Source organism: Muntiacus reevesi, chromosome 1, assembly GCF_963930625.1.
Source record: "Muntiacus reevesi chromosome 1, mMunRee1.1, whole genome shotgun sequence".
NCBI lineage: Eukaryota > Metazoa > Chordata > Mammalia > Artiodactyla > Cervidae > Muntiacus > Muntiacus reevesi.
In genome coordinates this window covers 51,939,562-51,965,660 of record NC_089249.1, presented here as the reverse complement: position 1 = coordinate 51,965,660, position 26,099 = coordinate 51,939,562, and the positions used below count along the sequence as shown (strand labels likewise).

Sequence of the window (26,099 nt, the reverse complement as noted above, 5' to 3'; positions counted from 1 at the left end):
ACCTTTGAAGATAAACCAAGGTGTGACTAGACCATCCCTGGGATCAGGTGACAGGCAGTGCCTATACAGCCACAGAGACTTTGCAGAGCTGCCAAAATACTGGAACAATCAAATTCTGATTCTGTAAAAACACCTAATCCATTTTAAAAACCATGTCTTTGCTTCCCCCCATGTCTGTCTGTCTGTAATAGAGTTATGCCCCATGGTGGTTTTCAGAGCACCCTCTGTTGAAAGCTTTGGGAGTCACTCTTCACACTGCCCCAGAATTTAACTTGAAATGATGGTCGTGATTACATCTGGTACTGCCTTTATGCCCAGCACCGCTCTACCACTAAGTAAAATAAATTAGGCAAGGATGGCCTTCCATCAGTTTTAAAATAAATCTCAAAAGAGAACGATGGTCAGTAGATCAGATGGTTGGAGGTGAAGTAAAACTTGAGATGCAGACCCCGTCTCTCCCGGTTGCGCACAACATCCCTGTGGGCGTGTCCCTGGCCCCAGGGTGAGTCTGCAGCCTGCACTTGTGCCTTGTTTTGTTACGGAAGTTGCACATTGGGCTGGTGTCTGGCTACCCTCCAAGGGTAGACAGATGCACTTGTAGTTGTTAGTTTCTTTGTGATCAGGGTTCTTCCTGCCTGTCAGAGAGTAGGCACTACAGGTTTATTGAACAAAATTGAAAACTAAAAAGTCACTAAATGCACAGTTCTATGGACAAAAAAATGTTATAGTAGCTTATCTGTGAGAAGCTTGAAGAAAAGTAGATATCTCCTCTTTGCTTTAAATTGTATAAAGTTTTAATTGTACTGTGTATCCTCACTAGCTCATTGACCAGAGTTGCATTGTTTCTGTAAAAAATTATGCAGTTTTCAATTTCAGACCAACACTAACATTTCCTGTAACTGTGATATACACTCTATATCAACGGTCAACCTTCTTTAAAAGTCTGTGTCAGTATTTTTTTTTAAAGTGGTTACCATGTCTGCCTTAAAGAAGCTTGCAGCCTAGGTAGGGAAACCAGCTATGTGTCTGTGCCCCCCCTCCCCGGCCCTTAGATTTGTAGGGCTGGACTTCACCGTACACGTCCGCATGTTGGTGCGGCCCACGGTGAAGGGGCAGGAAGGCTGAAGGTGCGATGGCTGCCCCTGTCCTGGAAGCGCTCTGCTCTGAACGCCCCCTCTCCATGTCCCCTGCCCTGGCGACCTCTAGGTCCGCGTCTCCAAAGCACGGCTTCACCATCATGAACAGGCTGAGCATGGAGAACAGGACGGAGCCCATCACCAAAGACCTGGACTTCCTGCTACAGGACCCCTTCCTTCTCTACAGAAATGCCAGATGTGAGTCTGCACGTGTGAGGGACCGTGGTGACTGTCGTGGTGTTTGGTGTCCGTGACTGGGTCAGCACGGGTGGCCTGGGAGGTGGAAGGCTCGGCGGGGGATGGCGTCTTCCTCGGGAGAGTTTAGACGGAGACAGTGTGACTGTGAAGGGGTGAGTGTTTAAAGCTCAAACTCCACAGCTGGGCTGCTTTGTGTGTGAGCCCGAGCAGGGCCGGGGGAGGTGAGTCCTGGGCTGGGAGTCCACAGAGGACCTCGACTAGCGATTCAGCTTGTGGGTCCCTGTGGCTGAGCATCCGACGAGATGCTTGAGGGAGGGGGCCTGTCTTCCAGAAGCATCTTAAAGTCCAATGAGTTTTGGTTGTTAAGAACTTCCTAACACTTGGTAAAGCTGAAGTCCTGTTAGCTAAATGGTCCCTGTCAGGCTTGAAATGAGGTAGCAGTCGCCCACCCACAGTCCTATGTCCATTTCACTCTTGTGTCTCATCTGACCGCTTGTGCTGCACTGAGGGGCGGCCCACAAAAGTGGATGAGAGTGATGTGACTCAGGAGTTTCTCCACACAGGAAATGAGTGCAGACTCGGAGCTGCAGAAACACGGGTGCATGTGCTTTGCTCCGTGATGACTTTGCAGTTCAGAAACGGTTTCTGTTCATCTTCCACCCTATTCTTTGAGCTCAGGATACAAGAATTTGCCTACTGTGTACTACTCACCTTAGTAACAAATGTAACACAAGTCGTATTTTGTGCTTCATCCCCATTGACTTGTTCTAAAGTAAATATAGCATCATTTTAATACTATATTTACTTAAAATTATATTCACATGTAACTGAGTTGTCATAATAGGTGGTCATCCTATTTAGAGAATGCAGTCAACCTTTTATAAGAAAAAAATTACAAGAAAGCTATTAAACATGACTTTCTAATGGTAGGTCCTGTGAAGTGAAAAGTTTAGTAAAATAGAGAAATATTTTGTTTCGTATTCCTGTTTCTTTGCCAGAAGGTGTAGTTTAATCAATTGTAACTTGTAGTTCAAATTTTTTGTGTACTTATTCTTATGTCAGGTTATATTTTCTTTTTTTGAGATTATTAGATTCTATGTGAGATTGATATGTAATTCAAATCCTAATAAACAAAATTAACCACAAAAATAAATATAAAATGAATGACTATTAGTGGCTTATAATAATTTTGGGTTGCTATTATTTTGGGTAAATACTGAGTCTAGTCAGTATAGATGATACCGACCAATTCTTGCTGCAGTATTACCTATTAGGTATTATATACTACACCAAAGATAGGAACATACAAGCTCTGTTTGATGTGGTTGATCTCCTTAGCCCCGCAGGGTTTGTCTGCTGGGGTCTGGTAAACATGCTCAGCCCCTCCTGGGCTCCACGCTGCACCATCCCGTGCGTTCCTGTGGGCGGCTGGTCTGAATTGAGCTGATCTGTGAGTGTCAGAAACACGCTGATTTTCACAGACTTTAGTACCAAAAAAAAAATGTAAAAAAAAAAAAAGTAGTCTCATATCAGTTTACCTGTTGAAATGGTAATCTTTTTTAGTATATTGAGTTAAATAAAAAGTATCATTAAACTTAATTTCACCTGCTTCTTTTTATTTTTTTATTTAAAATTCCATTTGTGGCTCTCCTCTGTGGCTCACCCACGTTTCTATCGGATGCACCGTCCCAGGTGTTTTCCTTCATTTTCCCACGTTTCCTCGTCCCAGCTCTGAGTGGCAGACTGCTCCCCGCTGCTTTGCAGACGAGAGAACTGAGTGTCCGGGGGCCTCAGCCCTGCCCGACCCGCACGTTCTGACGCCAGCCTGCCGCTCTCCCTGCACCTGCTGGGCTGCCCTTGCCTCTGTCCCGCATGAGCGCAAATCGAAGGCAGCCTTCTCGGTGCACGTTCAAGTGTCTCTAATGAGCTTCCATAGGAAAGACGTGAAGTCAGCTGAACATCAGGGAATGGAAGGCAGTGAATCTGTTTACCTTCCTGAATTTATTTTGCTTTTTGTCTTTATCATCGGGTGCATCTTGACTGTGCAGTCAGTCACTTGGTTTTAGTTTATTTACAAAAGCCTCTTCAGCCTCTGACATCAGAGTTTCCCAGAAGGGTTTGCTCCAGGTGCTCTCAGAGTGTCAGTACCTTGCTGATGTTTTTAAGTAACTCTGATACTCCATGTGATAAATTGCCCCAGGTTTGTATGTTCTCTGATGATGTATAGATTCATTCATCAGCCTTTGGAAGATGAACCCAGCTTCCCTCAGGACTATTTTTTAGACTGTACCTCTCGAGTTCTGTTGAGTCAGGGTTCTCTGGTTAGTTCTAAGGTTTCACTTGGACCAGTGTGTGTCACAGGCCAGGTTGGGACACGTCGAGAAGCAGCACTGAGAAAGGGTTCTGGTGAGTTTTTCAGACTCTAGGTTTTTAAACGCTAGGTTTAAAAAAATTAGTACCTGAGGAGGTAACTGTCTCTTTATAGAATTGTATGGATTTAGAAGAGCAAAATAAAGAGGTAGAAATCTCAAACTTTCATTTAATTAAAAAAAAAAAAGTTTAATGAATAAGTAACTTTGGATTTTGGCCAAATACAACTTGTATGGTTTTATTACAGTAAAGCATTCATGATGTTTAAGCCTGGCTGTCAAAAAGCTTGACCTCTGTAAGCTTTCAAGGTACATAGGATAGCTGCTGTATTAGGACAGAAATTTTATTTTCTCAGCAAACTTTCACTGGGCATTTCCTGCCTCCCAGGCATGACGTCATGGCTTTCTATGGGTTATTTAATTCTCATCACTTTTCCTTAGAAATCCTCCTGTTTCTGTTTTGTAAATGAGGAAACTGAGATTAGAGGGATTACATAATTTACAGAGTCTGTAACTTTCTTAAGATGGAAAGAGCATCTGAACTGAGTAAGCCCAGCCTCAGACATGCAGGCCCACGCAGCTGAAGCGCCAGCAGAGGAGTGAGGGGTCTGAGCCAGGTTTACCTTTTAGTTTTGCAGTATACACTCCAGAGATAAAAAAGCAAGTTTCTTTTGTTTAGGTTGAGAATCTACTATATCTCAGTTATTAGAAAAGAGAATATCAAATAAAAATAATGCAACATAAAGCTGAATTTGACCATTTCTTGTGTATCACTGTCCTCTAGTAACTGTTTACTGTCTTTGCCATTTCAAAACTAAAGAAGATTCTGGTATAGGGAGATGTATTTTAGAACCATATTTTTCTGACTATATCATCTTATTTAAGATAAGTTACAGACAACAATGACAGGTAGATTTCAGAGCTTGGCCAGCATGTTCAATATAGTATTGTCTGTGGTGACAGAATCAGAATGAAGTTCTTTTGAACTGGTTGATTTTATTGCAAACATAAGCTTGGCGCTTACAGCAGATCAGAAAAGGCAGAAGTCAAGATACTTAGGCTCAAAGCTGTTTTAGAAAACCGCTCAGTTTTAAAGTGAGTTCACCATATTGGGTAGTTTTGTTCTCATAAAGCAGCACAATTTGAACGCTTCATTGACATTTTAAGATCTGAGAAAAGCTGCCTCAAATGGTAGAAAAGGGTGGAAGTGATAGTTATAGACAGTCCTCATCTTTCAGTTAGACTACATCCTACAAGTTTCCTTTTAAAGTGATTGGTTGGTAGACTTTTGGCTCAATGTGGTAGATTGAACACATTCCTGAAACAACTGAAATGACAATAAAGGAGTAAAAAAAAGATACACAAACCCATGAAGATGGAGGGTGTATTTCATGAACAAGATGGAATGAACAGGGAAGAGGAAGACTCAAAGTGACTGCTTTGTTCTTCATGACCACTAACCGTTGCCCTGCAGGGGACGGTACCTCTGGTCTATTGACATCAGACCCGACAGTGTGGTCTGGTTCCTTTCCACTCACCCCTCCGGGAGGCTCTTGTATAATTCTCTCTCCGCACCCGCCCCCGCCCCCGCCCCCGCCCCACCTGCCCCAGGCCTCAAGTATGGTTGTGTGAGTCACTTTGGCCAGAGAGATGTGGGTAGAAGTGAGCAGATATGTACGAACCAACTCCCGAGTGACCACATCTCTTCCTTCTGCTGTGAGGACTAGGGTTGTTTAGGCAGAAGCTGCTCTGTCAGCCTGGGTCCTGGAATGATGGTGACGTGGTACAGAGGTGGCCCATGACAGACGTGTGCTGTGTAAGCCATTGACATTCAAGTGTTGTTTGTTAGTGCAGCGTGACCTGGGCTATTGTGACAGATACACAAGCCACGCAGGAAAGTGGGGGAATCCAAGCACAGGTTGGAGGTAGAGGAATTCGGAGAACAGTGGTAAAGAGTCCATGGTGACCCGCTATGCATCTGAACTAAAGAAAAGTCTGTTTTAATTAGTGTAGGAAGATGAAAGGCTTTAGGAAGTGTGTCTAAGAAAAAGTTTACACCTGAGAGTTTGAATCTGTTGGGATATTTACAGTTCCTTTTTCAGTGACTTTGGTTAATGATGTAGGAACATTGAAAGCTAAGGGCATGGAAAACAACAAATGAAGCAATTCTTAATTCCTTGGAAAACAAAATGTACAGAAAAGGAAATAGAGTCATAGTACACCATTTGGCTCTCCTGACCATGAAGACAAAACACCAAATGTGAGATAGGTTATACTTACATTGAAAGTATGGGGGGAAAAGTGTATGTGTTTCTAGATGAGAGTGTGCATGTATTGTCAGAAAACTAAATTCTCTTCAGTGGATTATTTTTTTTTTAAGAATCAAAAAGTAGCGCAGGGACCTCGCTGGCGGTCCAGTGGTTAAGACTTCACCTTCCAACACAGAGAGTATGGGTTCAACCCCTGGGAGCTAAGATCCCACGTGCTGCACAGCCAAAAAGCAAAAATATGAGACAGTAACAAAGTCCGTAAAAGGCTAAAAATATTCCACATCAAGAAGAAAAACCTTAAAGAAAAAAAAAAAGCATATACATGATATATAGGAAAAGAGATCGACACACCAGAAAAATCGCTGGATGAGAAAAGAATTGGAGAGCAAAAGTAACTGTCATGGAGAAGGTTGCTTTTGGGCAGCAGTAGTCAGGCCCATCATGGCTGGAGCAGAACTCTGCTATCGGTCATAAAATCTCACAGCGTCTGATATTTAAAATTATATGTGTGTGTGTGTGTGTTATTTTTATGAGAATTTAAATTAAAAATACAACTGGAGAGGGCTTCCGGTGGCTCAGTGGGGCTGCATAGCAGCCAGCAGGGGACATCTCATGCCCCTGTCTGTAGAGCTCGGTCTCCACGGGAGGGGCTTTAGTTGTGGTGATGGCAAAGTGAGCTCCAGGCCTTCACGGCTCGTGGCCGGATCTCAGCCCTTTACTCCTTCCAGTCCTGCATCCATCCCAGGCCAGGCTTCCGTTACCTGGGCTGGTTCATAAGTCCTTAGAGTGAGAGATAAGCTCCAACACCAGCCAAAATAGAGCAGGTTCACACTGACACTCCTCTCACTGGCTACAGTGAAAGTTGTGGACAGAACAGAAAACCAGAGAGCCTGCGGATTATGAGAGGAAACAACAGCAGGCATATCAAAGGGAAGTGAGAACTTGAAGAAGAGCCAGTGTGGTGGCAAGTCTCCTGGTTTATTCGCTCCTGCTTTATCTCCTGAATGTGACTCGAGAGCGAGCCATGTCCCAGGACTGTGGACAGAAGCAGCAGAAACCAGGGGGAACCTCTCTGTGGAGGCCTGGAGAGTGGGCTGCTGTGAGCTCAGAGTGTGAAGAGTCCCCCCTCCCCTCCGAGCCTGGCCCGGAGCCGGCTGCCCTGCAAACCCAAGCTGCCCCCTTGGCAGTGAGGGCTGACAGGCACATGACATCCCACAGAAGGCCTGCCTCTGCCCGAGGGGCTGGAGAAGGGGCCCCTGTGGTCTCAAGCGCATAGGGAACTCCTAGGAGATACATATATATATAGGCTTCCCAGGTGGCACTAGCAGTAAAGAATCTGCCTGCCAATGCAGGAGACATCCAATCCCTGGGTTGGGAAGATCTCCTGGAGGAGAGCTTAGCAACACACTGCAGTGTTCTTGCCTGGAGCCTGGTGGACTACAGACCATAGAGTCACAGAGTCAGACACAACTGAAGCAACTTAGCATGTGTATATGCACACACATATATGTACACATATGTCATCTCTGGTGGCTCAGACAGTAAAGAGTCCACCTGTAATGCAGGAGACGCAGGTTCAGTCCCTGGGTTGGGAAGATCCCTGAAGTAGGGAACAGCTACCCACTCCGGTATTCTGACCTGGAGAATCCCATGGACTGTATAGACATTGGGGTCTCAAAGAGTCGGACGTGGCTGAGCGACTTTCACTTTTTCATATATGTGTGTGTGTGTGTGTGTGTGTATGGGCTTTTTTATTGATATTTCTTTGCTTTACCCTGCAAGCTGCCCAGCTGTGGGGGCTACCTGACAGTGTGAGAAGTTAGACCTCTTGAGAGATACCCTGACTCTGTGGCCAGAAGACTGGGGAGAAGGCCCCTGTGAGCTGGAGAGTGTGCTGGACAAAGAGACCCCCTGATTCTGTCCCGATCTCACCTGTGAGCATCACACACACACACACACACACACACCAGAGCCACAGAACCACAGCCGAGGTCCAGAGAACTAACCCACCACGTCCACTACCACCACGCGCCAGGCCAGCCCCTGAGTGGCGTCTGCACGGGGCAGACACACCTCTGAAAATAGAACTGACATGGGAACCATCATCTACAGAAGGCAGGATGGGACTCCCTATCTGTTGTTCAGTCACTCAGACATGTCCGACTCTTTGCAATCCCATGGACTGCAGCATGCCAGGCTTCCCTTGTCCTTCATCTCCCTGAGTTTACTCAGATTCATGTCCAGTGAGTCTGTGATGCTGTCTAACCATCTTCCTGTCTAAACTTGAACAAATCGATCACCATCTTGACACTCTTTGAAGAGTTTTCAGAAGACTCAGAGTCTCACAATCTCAACAAGACGTCCAAATGCAACGCAGGATTATCCATCACACAGAGAGCCAGGAAAATCTGACAGCTCTCATGGGGAAGGTCGGTCGGCAGATGGTTGCCCCAAGATGACACACATGCTGGCGTGGTAGGCCAGTGGCTGGCTGTAAGGCAGTTACTGTGCCCTGTGAGGTGGGACAGGTCCTCAGAGATGAGTGGAAAGATGGAAATTCTCAGCAGAGAAGCAGTGTAAGAGAGAACTCAGAAGAAACATTTGGGACAGAATAGGGTGTCTAGTGAATGGCCTTACTAGCAGTACAGAGATGGCAGAAGAAAGAAGAGTCAGTGAACATGAAACACATCAGTAGATACTATCCGACCTGAAAAATATACAGGAAAGAGGTTAAAAAACAAAAAACAGGGCCTCGCAGCACCTGTTGGTCAATACCAAAAAGTCTGAATTTGTGTCACAAATTTGTAACACACACATTTCTCCCAAGAAAGGAGAAAGACTGCTGTAGAAAAAGTATTTGAAGAAAGCATGGCTGGAATTTTTCCAAATTTGGTGACACACAAATGCATGGATTCAAGAAACTCAGAAAACCCCAAACAGGATAAACTCAGAGAAAATCATGCCCATAAACATCATCAAACTGGTGAAAAACAGACTTTAACAAACAAAAAGCCTAGAACCAATAATGGTACCTACAGAACAATGTTTTGAATGACAGTAAATTTCTCTTAAGAAACCATGGAGTCTGGAAGACAGTGCTGAAATAACAACTGTCAACCTAGAATTCTATCTCCAGTGAAAATGTTCCTCGGGAAGGAAAGTAAAACAAAAAGATACTTTCAGATAAAGGAAAACCTTCAATACTTTCCTGTCAGCAGACCTGCTGTGAAGTAAAGGCTGAAAGAAGTTCTTCAGACTGAAGGGAAGTGTTGCCGAGGGAAGGTTGGGGCCTCGGGGTAAAGGAGGAGCAACATAAATAGTAAAAAAAAAAATGGTCGGTGGAACAGATGATTTTCTGCCCTCAGATTCTTTAAAATGCAAATGACTACCAAAAGCAAAAGTTACAGCAGTATCAGGAGGGGGATTCATTGTGTATAGATGTAACTCACAGGACAGCTAAGGTTAAGGGTGGTGGGGGACAGGAGCTGTGTAGTTGTAAAGCCTTTGCATTTTGCATGAAGTGGTGAAATAACTGTGTAAACTGAAAAGTTAGATATGTATAGTGTGATTCCTAGAGCAGCCACTTAAAAAGAGAACCAATAGATAGATGAAAACTGAATACTAAAACATTTTAATAATCCAAGAGAAGGCAAGAAAGGAGGTACCAACAGAGCAAAAGAGAGGGGAGACAAACCATGGGAATGCTAATTAAAAGAAGGCCACTTGGGAGTAATATACACGCACGACTGTGCACATGAAAAACAACAGGGACCAACGGTATAACACAGGGAACTCTACTCAATACTTTGTAACAACCTACGTGGGAAATGAATCTGAAAAAAGAATATATATGTGGCTAAATCATTTGTATACCTGAAATGAGCACAATATTATAAATCAACCGTACTTACATTTTTAAAAATAGATTTTTAAAAAACTTCAGGAAAGCCAGGGATGCTATATTAATATCAAAATAGACATCAGAACAAAGAAAATTACCAGGGGTAAAGAGATACATTACATAATCATAAAAGGATCAATTCACCCGAAATACTTAGCCTGATGACAGAACTTCAGGATACTCAAAGTGACAAATGATAGAACTGAAAGAAGTTAAAACCCACAGTTGTGCTTGGAGACTTGAGCTCCGCTTTCCATGATTGGCAGAACAAATAGCAGCAGCACGTCTATAGGAGACTTGAATAACACTATCAACTCACTTGAGGTAATCGATGTTTATCAGACATTGCACCAACCACAGCAGGAGACAGCCTCTTCTGAGGTGCTCATGGGCCAGCACCCAAGGTCAGGTTATCATGGGGCATAAAGCAAGCCTAAAGATTTTTAAAGAAATAGGAACCATACCGAATATGCTCTTTGACCACAGCGGAATTGAACTAGAAACCAGTAACAGATACCTGAAATACCCACAAAAGTTTTCAAATTAGACAACACACATCCAAATAACTCATGTGTCAGAAAGGCAAGAAAATTAGAAAACAAGCTGAATAAAGATGAAGAGACGTGTCAGATGTGAGTGAAATTGGGCTGGTAGGGAAATTTATAGCATCAGATACTTCTATTAGAAAAGAAGAAAAGTCTAAAATGGGTAATTCAGGTTCCACCTTAAGAAACTAGAAAGAAGAGCAAATTAAGCCCAAAGCAAGCAGAAGGAAGGAAAAATAAGAGCAGAAATCAATGAAATAAAACACTGAAAAAGAAAATCAGCAAAACCCAGAACTGGTTCTTTGAAAAAAGTAAAACTGATAAACCTAAACTCCTTGCCAGACTGATCCAGTTTACCTATCTGTACAGGTCAACCATGACTGCCATACATGTTACCTTCTTCTGTTCTAACTAAACATGTACATTCCCAAAAGACTTCTCCACAAATCCTCGTAGTAACTTTATTCATAAGAGGATAATAGCAGTGAGAAGGTCAGATTTGCACAGATAAGTCAGAATTTGGAAGCAGCCTCTTGTGAGACCTCTTGGTTCTCGGTGCCAGGTCACCATGAATGAACTAGTCGTTGACCACCTGCACTATGCCTAAAGCAGTGGTGTGAGTCATAAATTACAGGCCCCTTGTGGGCAGAGACCTGATCTTATATTTTATTTGCATTCTGTGGTACCAAATAAACACAGCAAATGACCAGATCTGGATAAGTAGATAGGTGTAATGTACTTAAAGTAACTCCCAGATACTTGTATATTAATCCAAGTCATTACACACCTACATATGTCTGATGTTTCTGTCCAGTTTAATGATGTTCTGCTTGGGGTGATTGAGAAGGAGCCACAGAGTGGCCCCGCTTTCCCAAAATTCCTCCCTCTTTCCAACTTCATGATGGAGATTGACACAAAGATCCCACCTTGAGCTCAGGTCACAGCGTGCCCGAACCTGGGCAGGTGGCAGAAGACGCTGGGGGTTCCCGGTTGCCATCAGCCTCTCCTCGGCTTCAGGCCACCGGGAGGAACGAAAGCTCTCTCAATCCAGCAGATTCTAAGACCTTGAGGCTTTATCTTTTGTTGTCTTAACCTTGGAATCAGTTCAAGCAGTTACTACAAAAGCAATTTGAAAGGTTAAAAGTGAGCCCTGTGTAAATTTATTACTAGGGAAATGAAAGCTGCCTTATCTGCCCGCAGATAACGGTGAGTTTATTTTTCCATTCTGAGATCCTTACTGGTATGTCCGTAGCCTCAGATAGTACTTCCTAACCTTTTGGGGATCACAGAGCCCTTTGAGAATCTGATGGGCTTCCTGCCTGCCTGCCTGCCTCCCCCATGCTGTTTTCCTGCTGTGGGCCAGGCCTTGTTCTGGGGGGCTGTGATTTGTGCCGCCCCACCTCCAAAAGCACCTGTCTGCATGTGTACACACCGTCTCCCATACAAACTTCAGGGGTTGAGTATTGAGCCGCTGACGTTGTCTAGAGTCCAGAAATCCCTTCAAAGTAATTGTACGGGACCTCCCTGGTGGCACGGTGGACAAGAATCCGCCCGCCAATGCAGGGGACACAGGTTCGATCCCTGGTCCAGGGAGGTCCCACAGGTCACGGAGCAACTAAGCCTGCATAGTGCCAGCACTCCTGAGCCTGTGCTGTAGAGCCCATGAGCCGCAACCCCTGAGCCCGAGTGCTGCAAGTACTGAAGCCCCTGCACCCTGGAGCCTCCGCAGTGAGAAGCCCACACGCCCCACCTAGAGAGTAGTGCCTGCTTGCTGCAACTAGGGAAGAACCCGCCCAGCAACGAAGACTCAAATACGTGTCGCTCTTAACAGACAGAATCTTAGTGTTTGCAGGAGTGACAACAGAATGTTGTTCTATTCAGGACCCGGGCAGAGAGACGAAGATCCTTAAACTCGTTCAGACCGTGTTGGCGGGGACGGGGTGGGGGGTGGGGACAGGAGTTTGACCTTTCGTGCCAGTCAGAAGAGGTGCCCTGTCCCATCAGTGAGCTCATTGCTATGCGTGAGTGCAGTGGCCAGGGCAGCCTTCAAGGACACTCTCCCCCACCCCCCACCCCCAGCCTGCGCTTCTTAAAAAGAAGCAATTTTAAATTTACACTGTGGTCAACAAATCTTACTCATTGTCTCTAGCCTCCTCTGCCATTCTAACTGAAAAATTGATCTCTTTCCTACAAGCCACAGCTCCGGAGCTAATGTGTTTTCATACATGATTAAGGGGCACACATCTGCAGGGACCTGACTGATGACACTTGTCACTCCAACCTTAAACCCAGAGTTGCTTTTTTGTTCTCTTGCTGGTGTTCAGCACGTGAACAGGTCTAAGCCCTGAAGGAGACTGTTTATCTCAAGAACTGGCCCGCTCTGAAAAGCCTGACGGACAGCAGAGCCTCACTGTGGGTTCTCGTGTTTCCGCTGTTGCCTTGTGATACCCGCGGCTCACTGGGTTACACCCTCTGTGCGGGTCCTCAGTGCTCCTCTCGCCTGGCCAGCCAGTCCACGCGGCCTTCACGCCTCATCCTTTGGGACCAGGGGACTCACTGCAGACAGGACCTCACACAGAGTTCAGGGAAAAACTCTCCTCTCAGAACTTAACAGTCTGGCACGCGTAGACAAGGACGCCCGTGTGACAGCACTGTGTGAGTGACGCACAGACTCGACGTGAGACGAGAGTCAGAGAGAGGTCACTTTGGGGAGATTTCCCTGGTGGCCCAGTGGCTAAGACCCCACGCTCCCAATGCAGGGGGCCCTGGTCAGGGAGCTGGATCCCACATGCCGCAACTGCAAGATCCTGCATGCCACAACTAAGAACCCAGCGTGGCCAAATAAATAAATAAATATTTTTAAAAAGAGAGGTCACTTTTATTTTATCTGAACCACAGAGACTTAACATCCTCGACTTTACCGAGAAACATCTGTGTAGCAGTGCCGTCTGGATTTATGCGCTGCTCTTATGGCTCGGCAATGACTGTATTTTATCGTTTGTTTTTGAAAGCCCAGCCTAACATGCTAGAAGTCTGAATCTCGGCAGAGAGTAACTGGATTCTAAAACGTTTTCTGAAATTAACGAGCGAAGAGTCTTTTGGTTTCCCCTAACACAGTGCTTTGCACATGGCAATCACTCAGGAAGGCTGCATCGAGTGTTTGTGTCTATTCTTGTCCAAAAATCACTTAGAAAGGAGTCTCAGATAATCAATTTGAAGCTATTGGGATGTTATTTTTAACCCACAGAAGGAAAAAATTACAATTTTTTCATATTCTTATGGGTTTTGGAGAAAGGAAATTTTAGGCAAGAACTGGTGTTAGAATTATCCTCTGTGTCAACCATAGGACCCTAATTTAACAAGGGCACCAAACCATAATTTGACTGCTTATAACCGAAAGGGCTCTGGGTTAAGTGGGGTCTGCTATTTCCATAATTATAGATTAAGGTTGAAACGAAAGATGTACAGAAACTCCAGCTTATTTTCCCTCAGTCACAAACTGGCATGAGGCCCCATTACTAAACCACTGCTGTGTGAAATCTTAGAAATTTTTTCATTGATTATATATTTTTATGGTTAGTGTATTTCAGCAAAGCTATTCCTATCTCTGGTAAACACTTAATTCAGTAATCTGATTTCAACATGAGGAAGTCTGTTTTTCATCAAAGCAAGTTTCTGACCTGCAAAAAATACTGTTTTATGTTTGCCTTAAACATATATTTCCCACAAACTATAATTCTATGAGACAAGACTTATTTTGCTATATCGAGATTCACTGTGGATAACACAGTTTCAGTATGTTCTGGGAAGAACTGATGGTTTTAAGATAATGTAGGTGCTTGTCTATGTAAGCTTCAGAATACTACCATCAGATTCGACCAGAATATGCTGTGTTTTCTACGACACCAAAGCACTGTTGCTTATACACCAAGAGAAACGCTTGTAAACCTGCAGATTAATTGCGTTATTTGAGCTCAGAGTTGCCAATGCCTGACAGATAGTCCATCGGGGGACTAGTGTATGGTAGGCTTGTTGTAATAATAAATACACAGGAGATGAGAACATTGGTGCCCACGCAGTGTTGGGCTGTGAGAACTCACAGCTATAGGGAGCTGATGGCAAATGCCCAGCAGCATAAGTTATGCAGAAGATGATCAAAGATGACCAGGTGTTTGATGCAAAATAAACTCGGAGTGAGGGCAGGAGCATGAGAGGGTTGGTGGAGGAGAGCCCCATGCTCTGAGTCCTGGGGAAGGTGTGGTCGACCATGGGGAGGACCTGCCATGTCCAGACTACTACGTATAAGCCGGGATGGAGGCACCTGTCGTGAAGATGATGGTTCAAGATCTAGCGTCTTGAATTTCAGTTCAACTCAACAAACATCTGTTGGACACACCACACTGCTCGTGATTCGGTGGAGGTAGCAATAAACACTTATGACATGGGCTTTTTTTTGTTTAGTCCAAGGATCTGTGAGAAACTATAGGAGCAAAGAAGCAGGAGTCTAGAGGAGTCTTAAAGGACAAGGCCTCAGGAGGGAAGACACATCAGGGAGCCCATACCTGTCTTCTGGGAGATTTAGAGGTTAACCAGCCAGTTTATGGGCAGAATTAAACTAAATTTAAATGGCCAACAAAACAGAAGAAGTTGTTCCTACTTATATTTATTACCACCCGTGACTATTTCTGCTTCTTATTTTTGTAAGTGTTTATTTACTCTGTTAAATCTCCCAGACTAAAGCAACTTTCTCCTGAAATAAATAAAATTAGGAAGTTAGTATATAATTGAGAAGATTCCATGTGACTGTTCATGAACCTGAGGGCAGAGACAAGACCTCAGATTCCCCATTTGGGGAGCATAAAGACCTCTGTGGAGATTTGGAAAGTCTAATGACATAACATGCATTTGTTAGAAACGAAACCTTTGGAAGATTAACATGTCTTTTTCTCTGAAGACACTGAATTCTCATTTACAGTTGGGAAATCCATATAATTTGATCCAAATTAGTGTACCAGTTTAGTTGAGAGGCTGATTCTTTGTCATTTTTTATGGCCTTAACTTTGTAAGGAAGTTATTTAGAAAGAGGAAGGTTGTTTTCACTTCACAGCATTTGTCTAGGCTTTCTCCTGTTTCTCCCAAAATGTGTGTGTGTCAGTCACTCATAAAATAGAAGCTGTTTCTCACCCACTGGGAACCTCCAGTGTTTGGAGATCATGGGACCCCTGATTGGTGAGGTGCAATAAAACCATGTCACGTGAAAAGAACCAGACCAGGGGCCAAAGATAACAGTGCTATGTGGACTCTTGGGGCCAGCAAAGGTTCTGTCCAGGTTTGGTCAGTGGAGCTGAAGCAGAGGGTGAATGAAAGAATGTGACTTTACAGGCATTAAAGAGCATGCAGATGGAATGCGTCTTTAGTGCAGAGTCCGAATGGGGTGGAAGGGCCGGTCAGCACAAAGCAGTCATGAAGCCCGTTACCTAGCTGTGAATACAGAGCCCCCCTCGCAACCCCTGCCCTTAGACACCCCGCTTCCTGCACCCCCTTCTCCTTCCTCCCTCCACCCTCCCTTGGGTCCTGGTGAGAGTTCACATGAACCTTAGTTTAAACAAGATAAATTCCCATCTCTTATAACCAAGTCTCCAAGTCATTCAAATATAAACATTGTTTTTATACTCTATGTACTTTGTTTGTAAAGCCGGCGGAGGGGCATATTTTACACAAACAGATTGAACCGGAAACAGGACTGTGGCCGAGGAGTCTACCCCCCTCCAGTGTGTCAGGCGCGTGAACTGCTCACCTGTGCCCACCTCCAGCTCTGGCGGTTCATGACCCTCACTTTCTGACTGTTTAACTATCCTCTGGTATTTTGGAAGGACAGTAGCTGTGTATGTGTGCATGTGCACGCACACGCACGCTTAGGAACAAATGCCAGTAATCAGTCACCATCTTTGGGGTTGAGCTACAAAAACTATAAAGGGAAAATCAGGACAAGAAATCAAGCAATTCTATATTCGAGCAAAGCCTCAACAACAAGTGTTTACACCAAGTATATGATTAGATGTTCTTGGTCCTTCCACTGGGATTATTATTCCACTCATTTGAGAAAGACTTACTGAAGGGAGTGGGGTTTGAAGGAATTTTAAGATTTTTGGCTTATCCTTAAGTGCCCAGAAGAGGTTTGTGTAATTCACACTCCCTGGTTTCCATGGCTTTTCCTGGTGCAAAGAGAGGACTTAAATGCCTTCTTTCCTGCCTACTGACCTATCCTTTTGAGAAAAATTTGTGAGATTACTTTGAAAGGGAATGAGAGGGGGTGGGAGGGGCGGGAGCAGTACCACATCAGACATCCTATCCTGCCTGCGCAGACGTCACCGTCGCAGTTCCAGCTTACCTACTCAGTAACCATATGGAAATACGGCTTGTATTTTAAAGTTGCACACATTAGCATGAATATTGCTAAAAGATCACAAACCACCTTCATGATTTGGAGTTGAAAGATTTTCGAGGCCAAATATGAAACAAATGACGAATGTCTTCAAAGAAGAGATTTAGAGAAATATTTGTTAAAACATAAACTAGATGAGTTAATCCCCAGGGAGGTTGCAGAATAACCTCACGCACCATGCTAACGAGGATCGGAGGTCCCCTAATGCAGATGTGCTCAAGGACATCTGCTTTTCCCTCTGTGACTCTTTCAACCAGCCTCTTCAAATATCAACTTTAGACTTTTCTGCTGGAGAAATTTAAACAGAAGAAAACAACACCATCAGATCCCATCAGCTTGTTCTCTCTCATGTCTGTTGTACCCTCAACATTCAGATGTGAAATCTAATACGGAAATTCTGCTTTGCTCATCTTTCTTGCAGAATTAGAAGGAAAGTAGAAGGCGTAAATAGATGGCATTTTAACAGACAGGTCCCAGTGGTGATACCTTGCCTGCTGCCTCAAACATTTCTCTTTTCAACCAAGAATCCCCAAAGCATGACATAAACCAGGCCAAGGCAGTTTTTAGGCAGAATTTCACAGCTGTGCTGTTAAAGGCCTGCATTCATCAACAGGAAGAAGACTGCACCCAAAATGTGTTCATGACGTGTGGGGGCCCATCCTGGGCATCATTAACTGGTTTAGAGTGAATATCAATAGGATCTTCCTAGTCCTCTCCCCACCTTGTGGTCTCTTACCTCCAGGAGAGACATAGGAGCAGCTGAGCTGAGCCTCATGCACCAGCGTACCCCTGGAGCCCGCCTGGGTGTCGGCGGGGCGGCGGGGCAGCGGCTGGTACCCGGGCGTGGAGTGGGGGAAGAAGGCTCGCAGCATGGCGGGTCTCGGGTCCTGGAGCGCTTAGAGCATCTCCTGCTGACCACTCAGCGCCCTGTGTCCCAGGCTCGAGCTAGGCTGCAGCGACCACTCCCAAGTCTGAGAATGCCAGGAGTACACCTTCTCCCTCGGTCCTGTTCAGCTTGTCTTCTTTCCTCCCTGTGGCGCTCACTGCCCACCCCAGGCTGGCCTCGTCCTGCGGCCGCCCGGGAAGAAGGGACGCGAGATGTGATGGATCTATCAGCCCATCAGCTCGGCACCTCCCGGCTGGTGACAGGCTCTGGTTTGCGTGGGTCACCACCAGCCGCTGGGACACAGGACCGCGATAGGCCTGCCCAGCTGGGAACGCGGGCCCGAGAGGCGGGGGCTCCCGTGGAATGTGGCCCAGGCTGGGAAACTATTTTAAGGAGAAGAAAGTTAGGCCCAGTTCTGTGTGTTATCTCATGCTCTCTCTCGGGAGCGAGGACTTGGTAAATCTGTTTTTCCTCCTCGACTGTTTTAAGCTGTACATTCAAATAGCACATTAACTGGGATGAAAAGAGTTGTTTCAATATGACCCCGTTATAATCTTAAAGCCATGCTGCTTTAGAGATAAGCAGTCAGTCGGGTCCTCAGGAAACCTCTACGGTGTCCCTCCATCGCTTCAGGCCCGGCCCCCTCTCCATTCCCCCATCAGCGTCTGAAACATGTTCCCACGGATATCTTCCCCTCCGTCTGCATTTCGGGTTTCTCACAGTAATAACATAGACCGCTTTTGCATTTATGTCAATAGTTTGCTTGGCATCCGATCCTTACGAGAACCTGGTTCCTTAAGTGTCAGAAGTGTGTAACATCCCCCCCAAAATGGCAACCGATATATTTCTACTTTCATGTTCTCCTGATGAGACATAAATGGCTGCTCTTTTCTGGGTACCGAGCTTCCACTTCCTCGGTGACGTGTTTTTCTCTGCTGCTACCATTTTCCTCCTTTGGTAGTTTTGGAAAATTCCATCTCCACGGAGAGGAAGTTTTCACTGTAACCAGAGAACAGAGCAGGATCCTGGGTTTGTAACGAGGACTGAAGCCTCCAAAACACGCAGCGCCTTCAGGTTTCTCAGTCGCTGTGATCGTAGTGTCGGTGGTCCAATCCACTCTCGCTCGGGGGAGCACTTGGCGATGGGTTGGCCTGCGGGACTCTAGGTACAGCTAGCACCAGGGGTCAGTGTCCATGGGCCGGAAGAGCCCAGAGTCAAGTCCTGAGAAACTCACTTAATGGTCTTGGGGTGAAAGACTTTCTTTTGGCCGCCAAGGCCCTCAGCGCGCAGGCTTCAAAACTCAGACTCTTCTTCCAGGGTGTCCATGTATCAGAGAGCTGTGTGTGTGTGTATTTCACAGAACGCGCCGTGGTCCGATCAAGAGAAAGCTGGGTTTTTTTTTCCATTTGCCCCGCCCCTGCACTCACAGTTAAGATAAAGATTCCTGGTGCACAGACCACAAAAATGACCCCCATTTATAGGGGTCAGATTTATAGAGTCCTTTTAAAGACATCTGCTTAACACAGCACTAAAACAACACTTCCTGTACCTTTCGCTGAGTCTTTACCGACAAGAAAGAGAAAGACCCACAGGGCCAATGGGACGGGGCAGTGATGAAAATATCACAAATGTTTTAATGACCAAATAACACCCATATAATTAAATATTTTGGAAATTTAAATTAAGAAAAGTATTTTTTAAGTATATTTTGTTGACTCTCATTGCCCTGTCGTAACTTAGCAGCTGTTTTCAGTGAAGATTTTTTAAATGTGTATGTAGTTATTGTGTTATTGGTGTGATTAATATTACCAGATCCTCGACTAGATCTTTATAAACTTACTTTAGACCTGTTTGTGTCGTTGTTGAGTTGCTAACTAGTGTCCAACTCTTTTGAGACCCCATGGACTGTAGCCCGCCAGGCTCCTCTGTCCATGGGATTCTCCAGGCAAGAATACTGGAGCGGGTTGCCATTTCCTCCTCCAGGAGATCTTCCCGATCCAGGGACTAAATCCGAGTCTCCCACATCTCCTGCACTGGCAAGTGGATTTTTTACTGCTGAGATGCCTGGGGAGCCTTTGGACCTGTTTGGCCTTTGCTATAAAATGACATAGATTGTACATACTAATATATATGACTTACTTGAAAATTAACTGAATCAATAGCAACTGTATTATGCCACATTGTTCTTTCATCACTAAATCATTAAGTCATGGTTGTATCTAGTCTTTCAAAAGTTGTAAATATTCTGTGCAGACACTTTGGAGTTGCAGATTCATTACTGAATTTTATTTTCCCAGCACTGTATCCTCACTTAAGGCCTCCAAAACCAATCTTTCAGTTAATAACACCTTTCCGGGAAAAAGGAGAAGGGAGAGAAGCTTCCAGGCCTAATATGTGTGTCAGGTGTCCAACAGTTATAGAAGATGGAGTGTGGTGTGTGTGTGTGTGTGTGTGTGTGTGTGTGTGTGTGTGTGAACGTGTTTGTGTGCGTGAGCGTTCTCTGTGAGCATGTGTATGTGAGAATGTGTGTGTTTGGTGAGTGAGTGTGTGTGTGAACGTGTTTATGTGCGTGAGCATTCTCTGTGAGCGTGTGTATGTGAGAAGGTGTGTGTGTGGCGAGTGAGTGTGAACGTGATTGTGTGAGTGAGAGCTCTGTGTGAGCATGTGTATATGACAATTGTGTGTGTGTGGTGAGTGAGTGTGTGTGAACGTGTTTGTGTGCGTGAGCGTTCTCTGAGCGTGTGTATATGAGAATTGTGTGTGTGTGGTGAGTGAGTGTGTGTGAACGTGTTTGTGTGCGTGAGTGTTCTCTGAGCGTGTATATATGAGAATTGTGTGTGTGTGGTGAGTGAGTGTGTGTGAACGTGTTTGTGTGCGTGAGCGTTCTCTGAGCGTGTGTATATGAGAATTGTGTGTGTGTGGTGAGTGAGTGTGTGTGAACGTGTTTGTGTGCGTGAGCGTTCTCTGTGAGCGTGTGTATGTGAGACTGTGTGTGTTTGGTGAGTGAGTGTGTGTGAACGTGTTTGTGTGCGTGAGTGTTCTCTGAGTGTGTGTATGTGAGAATGTGTGTGTGTGGTGAGTGAGTGTGTGTGAACGTGTTTGTGTGCGTGAGCGTTCTCTGAGCGTGTGTATATGAGAGTGTGTGTGTGTGGTGAGTGAGTGTGTGTGAACGTGTTTGTGTGCGTGAGTGTTCTCTGAGCGTGTATATATGAGAATTGTGTGTGTGTGGTGAGTGAGTGTGTGTGAACGTGTTTGTGTGCGTGAGCGTTCTCTGAGCGTGTGTATATGAGAGTGTGTGTGTGTGGTGAGTGAGTGTGTGTGAACGTGTTTGTGTGCGTGAGTGTTCTCTGAGCGTGTATATATGAGAATTGTGTGTGTGAGGTGAGTGAGTGTGTGTGAACGTGTTTGTGTGCGTGAGTGTTCTCTGAGCGTGTATATATGAGAATTGTGTGTGTGTGGTGAGTGAGTGTGTGTGAACGTGTTTGTGTGCGTGAGCGTTCTCTGTGAGCGTGTGTATGTGAGAATGTGTGTGTTTGGTGAGTGAGTGTGTGTGAACGTGTTTGTGTGCATGAGTGTTCTCTGAGTGTGTGTATGTGAGAATGTGTGTGTGTGGTGAATGTGTGTGAACGTGTTTGTGTGAGTGAGAGTTCTGTGTGATCATGTGTGTGTGTGTGTGTGTGAACGTGTTTGTGTGCGTGAGCGTTCTCTGTGAGCATGTGTATGTGAGAATGTGTGTGTTTGGTGAGTGAGTGTGTGTGTGAACGTGTTTGTGTGCGTGAGCGTTCTCTGAGCGTGTATATATGAGAATTGTGTGTGTGTGGTGAGTGAGTGTGTGTGAACGTGTTTGTGTGTGTGAGCGTTCTCTGAGTGTGTGTATGTGAGAGTGTGTGTGTGTGGTGAGTGTGTGTGAACGTGCTTGTGTGAGAGCTCTGTGTGAGCTTGTGTATATGAGAATGTGTATGTGTGAACGTGTTTGTGTTCGTGAGAGTTCTGTGTGATCATGTGTGTGTGAGTTGTGTGAGTGTGTGAAGGCATGTGAGGCAGTGACGCTGCAGAGCTGAAGGCTAGAGAGTTGGGGCTCGTCTTCAGTCTGCTCATCCGTCTAAGCATTCGCCACGTGCCTCTCGTGCCCAGGTGCTGTGTTTGTAAGTACAGGACACTTCAGTGTGTGTCTGTGCATGCATGTGTGTGTGCATACCTTCTCTTTGGGCTTAAAAATCCCCAGCTCAAGGTTTTCAAGCTTCGACTCCAGCGACTAGTTCATTTATTCTATGAGTATGTACTCCCCTCATGGTGGAAAGGGGATTTGTTTCCCCTTCTTGAAGACACTGATTCACTGGTCCTCTGTGTTTCTTGCAGTGTCCATCTATGGAATTTGGTTTTATGACAAGGAGGAGTGCCAAAGAATCGCAGAACTTATGAAGAAGTAAGTGCCGTGGGGTGTGCTCTGTGTTTCTGAGTGTGTGGGACTGCGCTGCGGGGTAAACAGGGCCCGTCTCTGACAGCAGCCCCTTCACCGTGCTTAGGAACACCTTCACCATTACTCATCAGATGAAAAATAAGCGTAAATGACAATGTCTCACGCTTCCACGCGATAAGATTTATTATGTAGGGTAGTCCCCCTCTTTTTTTTCTGTGCATGTGATCTGTAATATCAGTTTTTCTGGATGGCAGTTTTCCTTAATACCACCCTTGTTTATAAATTAGCAGCTTTTTCCTCTGAAAAGCTATTGATATATCTCAGTGAGGAGAACATTCAGAGTGTTTCTGAAAGGCTGCCCCACCTCCTCTGGGGTCCCCATGCCCTCCTGCCCCGAGGACTCCCCTCCATCTGCCTGTGGGTCTTGAACCCCTCTCCCGTGTGACTCTTCGAGGGCTTTGCTAAGTCTTTGTTTCCAATATCTTCGGAAATATCTGAGCTAATACTAGTTTAGTGATCAGCAGATGGACTCTCTCTCTCTGTTTTGTGTTCCTAGTCTTTTTTCTATTAATCTTTCGAGGACTTGTTGACTGGTGCCGGTCGGCGTGAGGCTGGGGGGTACTTACATGACCGTCTCCTGGTCCCGCTCTCGCTCCCCTGATGACCTGAGAGGATGCCCAGGTCAGCACGCTGTCCCCCTGGGGGTCTGTCAACCCTCTGAGCCTCAGAGCCACTCACTGGAAGGGAGTTATTTCCCTGCATTCCTGTGGCTGGTTCAGAGCTTGGGAGCGAGTGAGCTTCCTGCATACCATGACCCTGGGCCGGGACTGGGCTCAGCCATACATGGACTCCAGCTGCCTCCCACACCGGCTCAAGCAAGCAGCTCTATCTGCAACAGAAGCAACCATTTGTCAGTTTCAAATCCTAGGTCAATGAAATGGCCAAAGTAGCAGGGAAACATATATACTACCATCTGTAAAGTAGATAGCCAATGGGAATTTGCTTGTATGGCTCAGGGAGCTCAACCCAGTGCTCTGTGACAACCTAGGGGTGGAAGATGGGAGGGAGGCTCAAGAAGGAGGGGCCATATGCAAACCTGTGGCTGATTCTTGTTGATGTATGGCTCAAAAGTGGCCCCGAAATATGGACTGTGGGGAGCACTTTTTGATAGATAAGACTGATTTCTGAAAAGCCGAGCTGGTAAGAGCTAATTTTAGGTAAGCAGCTCAGGCTGCAGATGGTGATTAAGTGTGTTCAAACTGGTATTTACCACCGTAACAGCTAGTTCCTAGAACATTCCTGTGATTGTAAACTGTGCGGTGGATAATAATAGCAGGGCTTCATATAGATTAAAAGGCACCATGTCCCCCAGCCGGGAGGCCGTGTGAAGACACGCAGGTTCTGTGGCGATTCCTCAGCAGCTGGGGCAGGACCTGCTTGGTGAGGAGCAATTAGCCAAGTGTGATGCATGTGGACTCCCCGCCCATCCTCAGAGTTGAGCCTCAGCGAACCCGCAGCTTTCTTTCCCCACAAACTTCATGGCAGCGATGGGGAAGCGTGAGCTATGGTCAGAGCCCTCCTATAGGAGGGAGACGTGTCCCCATGCCAGCGGGGAAGCGGTCTGGCCTTCCCTCTCCAAGGTTTTCTGGAGAACAGAAGGCGCTTCCCAGTGCTGTGTTTTCACGCCCCCTCTTCTGGGGTGGGACCTTCGCTGTGCTTCTAAACCACCCGGGACACGGGGGCTGGACTAAGCTGTGCTTCAACTCCCAGGCACTTTGGAAGAAGGGGGAGACTGGATCTGCCGTGTTGGGAACCCAGTCTCCAGGTTGAGAACCCTGAATTGGGTTCCCCAGCAGTTCAGGGGTCCCTCCAAACGCTCACAATAAGGAGTCACAAACTTTTTCTGAGAAGGACCCAACAGAGAACACTTTCAGCCTTGCAGGGCCACCTGGCCTCCGTCCCAGCCCCTCCGCCCTGCCCCGGCCGGGTGACAGCTGCCACGGGACACCGGGCAGGGCGGAGGCCTCCCCGCTCTAGACGCAGTCCTGTGGTCAGTGAGCCTGGGGTCTCGACTCCCATGTCTCTCCCTTCAGTTCCAGCAGTCTTTTTTCTAACATGACTGTAGCAAGATAAAAACAACTGAGTGAGCACTGGCTGGTTGTGTTGAGCTGTCTTTTCTGGCGTGGCTCTCCCCTCTGTTTTTCCAGCCTCACTCAGTACGAACAGCTGAAAGCCCACCACGGAGCGGGAGCCGGGGCCTCGCCTGTGAGCCTTGGCTCAGGAGAGGGCAAGGAGGCCGACATCTTGCGGATGCTGACCAAGGCCAAAGACGAGTACACGAAGGTGAGTCCCGTCCCCACGGTGACGCAGACTCCGATTCCAGCTGGGGACCTGCCCGCTGAGGCAGACTTGGTGCCGTTCCTTCTGCCAAACAGAACTGTATGAGAAATGCCATCTTTGTTGACTTTTAGTAGACTGAAGACTGTTTGCTTTTAAGTGGATTAAAACGCAGCCTCAGGGACTTCCCTGGTGGCTCTGTGGTAAAGAATCCACCTGCCAATGCAAGAGATGCAGGTTCGATTCCTGGGTCAGGAAGATCCCCTGGAGGAGGAAATGGAACCCACTCCAGTGTTATTGCCTGGAGAATCCCATGGGGGGGCTACGGTCTACAGGGTCGCAAAGAGTTGGATGTGACTGAGCAACTGAAAAACAGCAACAAAAACACATCATGTGCATAGTGTTCATCGCTCAGCTGAGAGATAAGTAACAGAAGACGCTCTTCCTCCTGCCGTCACCAGCCAGGTCGTGTCCAGAAGCACCTGCACAGTCACACTGTCCTTGCTCCATATCCTTCTCGCCTTCTCACTGCCCAGGTGTGACACCTGGGCCGCTCCGGGGCACCCACCATGTGACTTGGGCAGTCCAGCCTCGCCGCCCCTGGGGGAGCCGCTTCTCCCTCTGCTCATCCATCAGCAGAGGATATCTTTGAAGGCTCTCTCCACGGATATCTTTGAAGGCTCTCTCCACGTGTTCTCTGTCCCTCATGTGGCTTCTGACCCACCCACCGGGGTACCTGCGCCGAGAGCCCCCAGGTGGGGCAGGTCTGCTCATGTCTGTGTCACCCACTCTTCCAACACAGAGTGTGGGCATCAGAAGCGGCCCGGGCCTAGGTACGGGAAGGTGGGCGTGGAAACACTGCCCTTTGTCGGGAGTCTTGCTGTGAGAGTGTGGATCTCCAGTGACCACAAGTCTTCAGGAGGACAGAGTGCTGGATGTCGGGCACATCCTAGGAGAACGGCACAGCTCTGATTGAGTCTTACACTGACTGACCGCTAAGGCCTCTGCAACTCCAAACCTCTGACACGTGTGATAATCCCGGAAAGTGAGAGAGGAAATGCTTTGAGCTGGAGGAAGGTGATATTGATAAAGCGAAGCCTGGCAGCACTACAAATGACTTTTTACATAAAGTTAATAGAGAAATTTGAAAAACTTGTTTTGGACAGTATCTTATGTTTTCTCCCTGAAGAAGCAAATGCCTATGAATCTGCTGTGAAGTAGCCGCACCGTGACCTTGAGCTTCCTCCTCCATTAGACTTGGTTGGAGGGCAGGTGAGGTGTGGGGAGTGGCTGGGCCAAGGGGGGCCAAGGGCTGTGGGGCTATATGCCGAGTCTTCAGAAGTGGCCTGTTTTGAAGAGCATCTGTGCACACATATAACTGAACCACTTTTCTGAACACCTAAAGCTAGTACAGTTTTATAGGTCAACTATACTGCAATAAAAAAATTAAATAATCGGTGGACTACTCTGTATTTAAGATTGTTTTGTGGTTTAAGGCAAAAAGGAAGATTTGTCCTCTGGATATAGCTCTGACTTAGCTATGAAATTAAAGAAAGTATTGCTGTTCAATGAGAAGATTTAGTGGAGAAAGG

At 46.3% G+C, this 26,099-nt stretch overlaps 1 protein-coding gene across 2 annotated transcripts in view; it reads left to right on the top strand.

Moving 5' to 3' along the window:
* DCP1B (decapping mRNA 1B) overlaps positions 1 to 26,099 on the top strand; it is a 42,500-nt gene that overhangs the window by 4,494 nt on the left and 11,907 nt on the right. For both annotated transcript variants that reach the window (XM_065943160.1, XM_065943153.1), the window contains exons 3-5: positions 1,207 to 1,334; positions 22,110 to 22,176; positions 24,378 to 24,513. In XM_065943160.1, the coding sequence (XP_065799232.1) occupies positions 1,207 to 1,334; positions 22,110 to 22,176; positions 24,378 to 24,513 (331 nt within the window). The remainder of the gene's footprint in view (positions 1 to 1,206; positions 1,335 to 22,109; positions 22,177 to 24,377; positions 24,514 to 26,099) is intronic.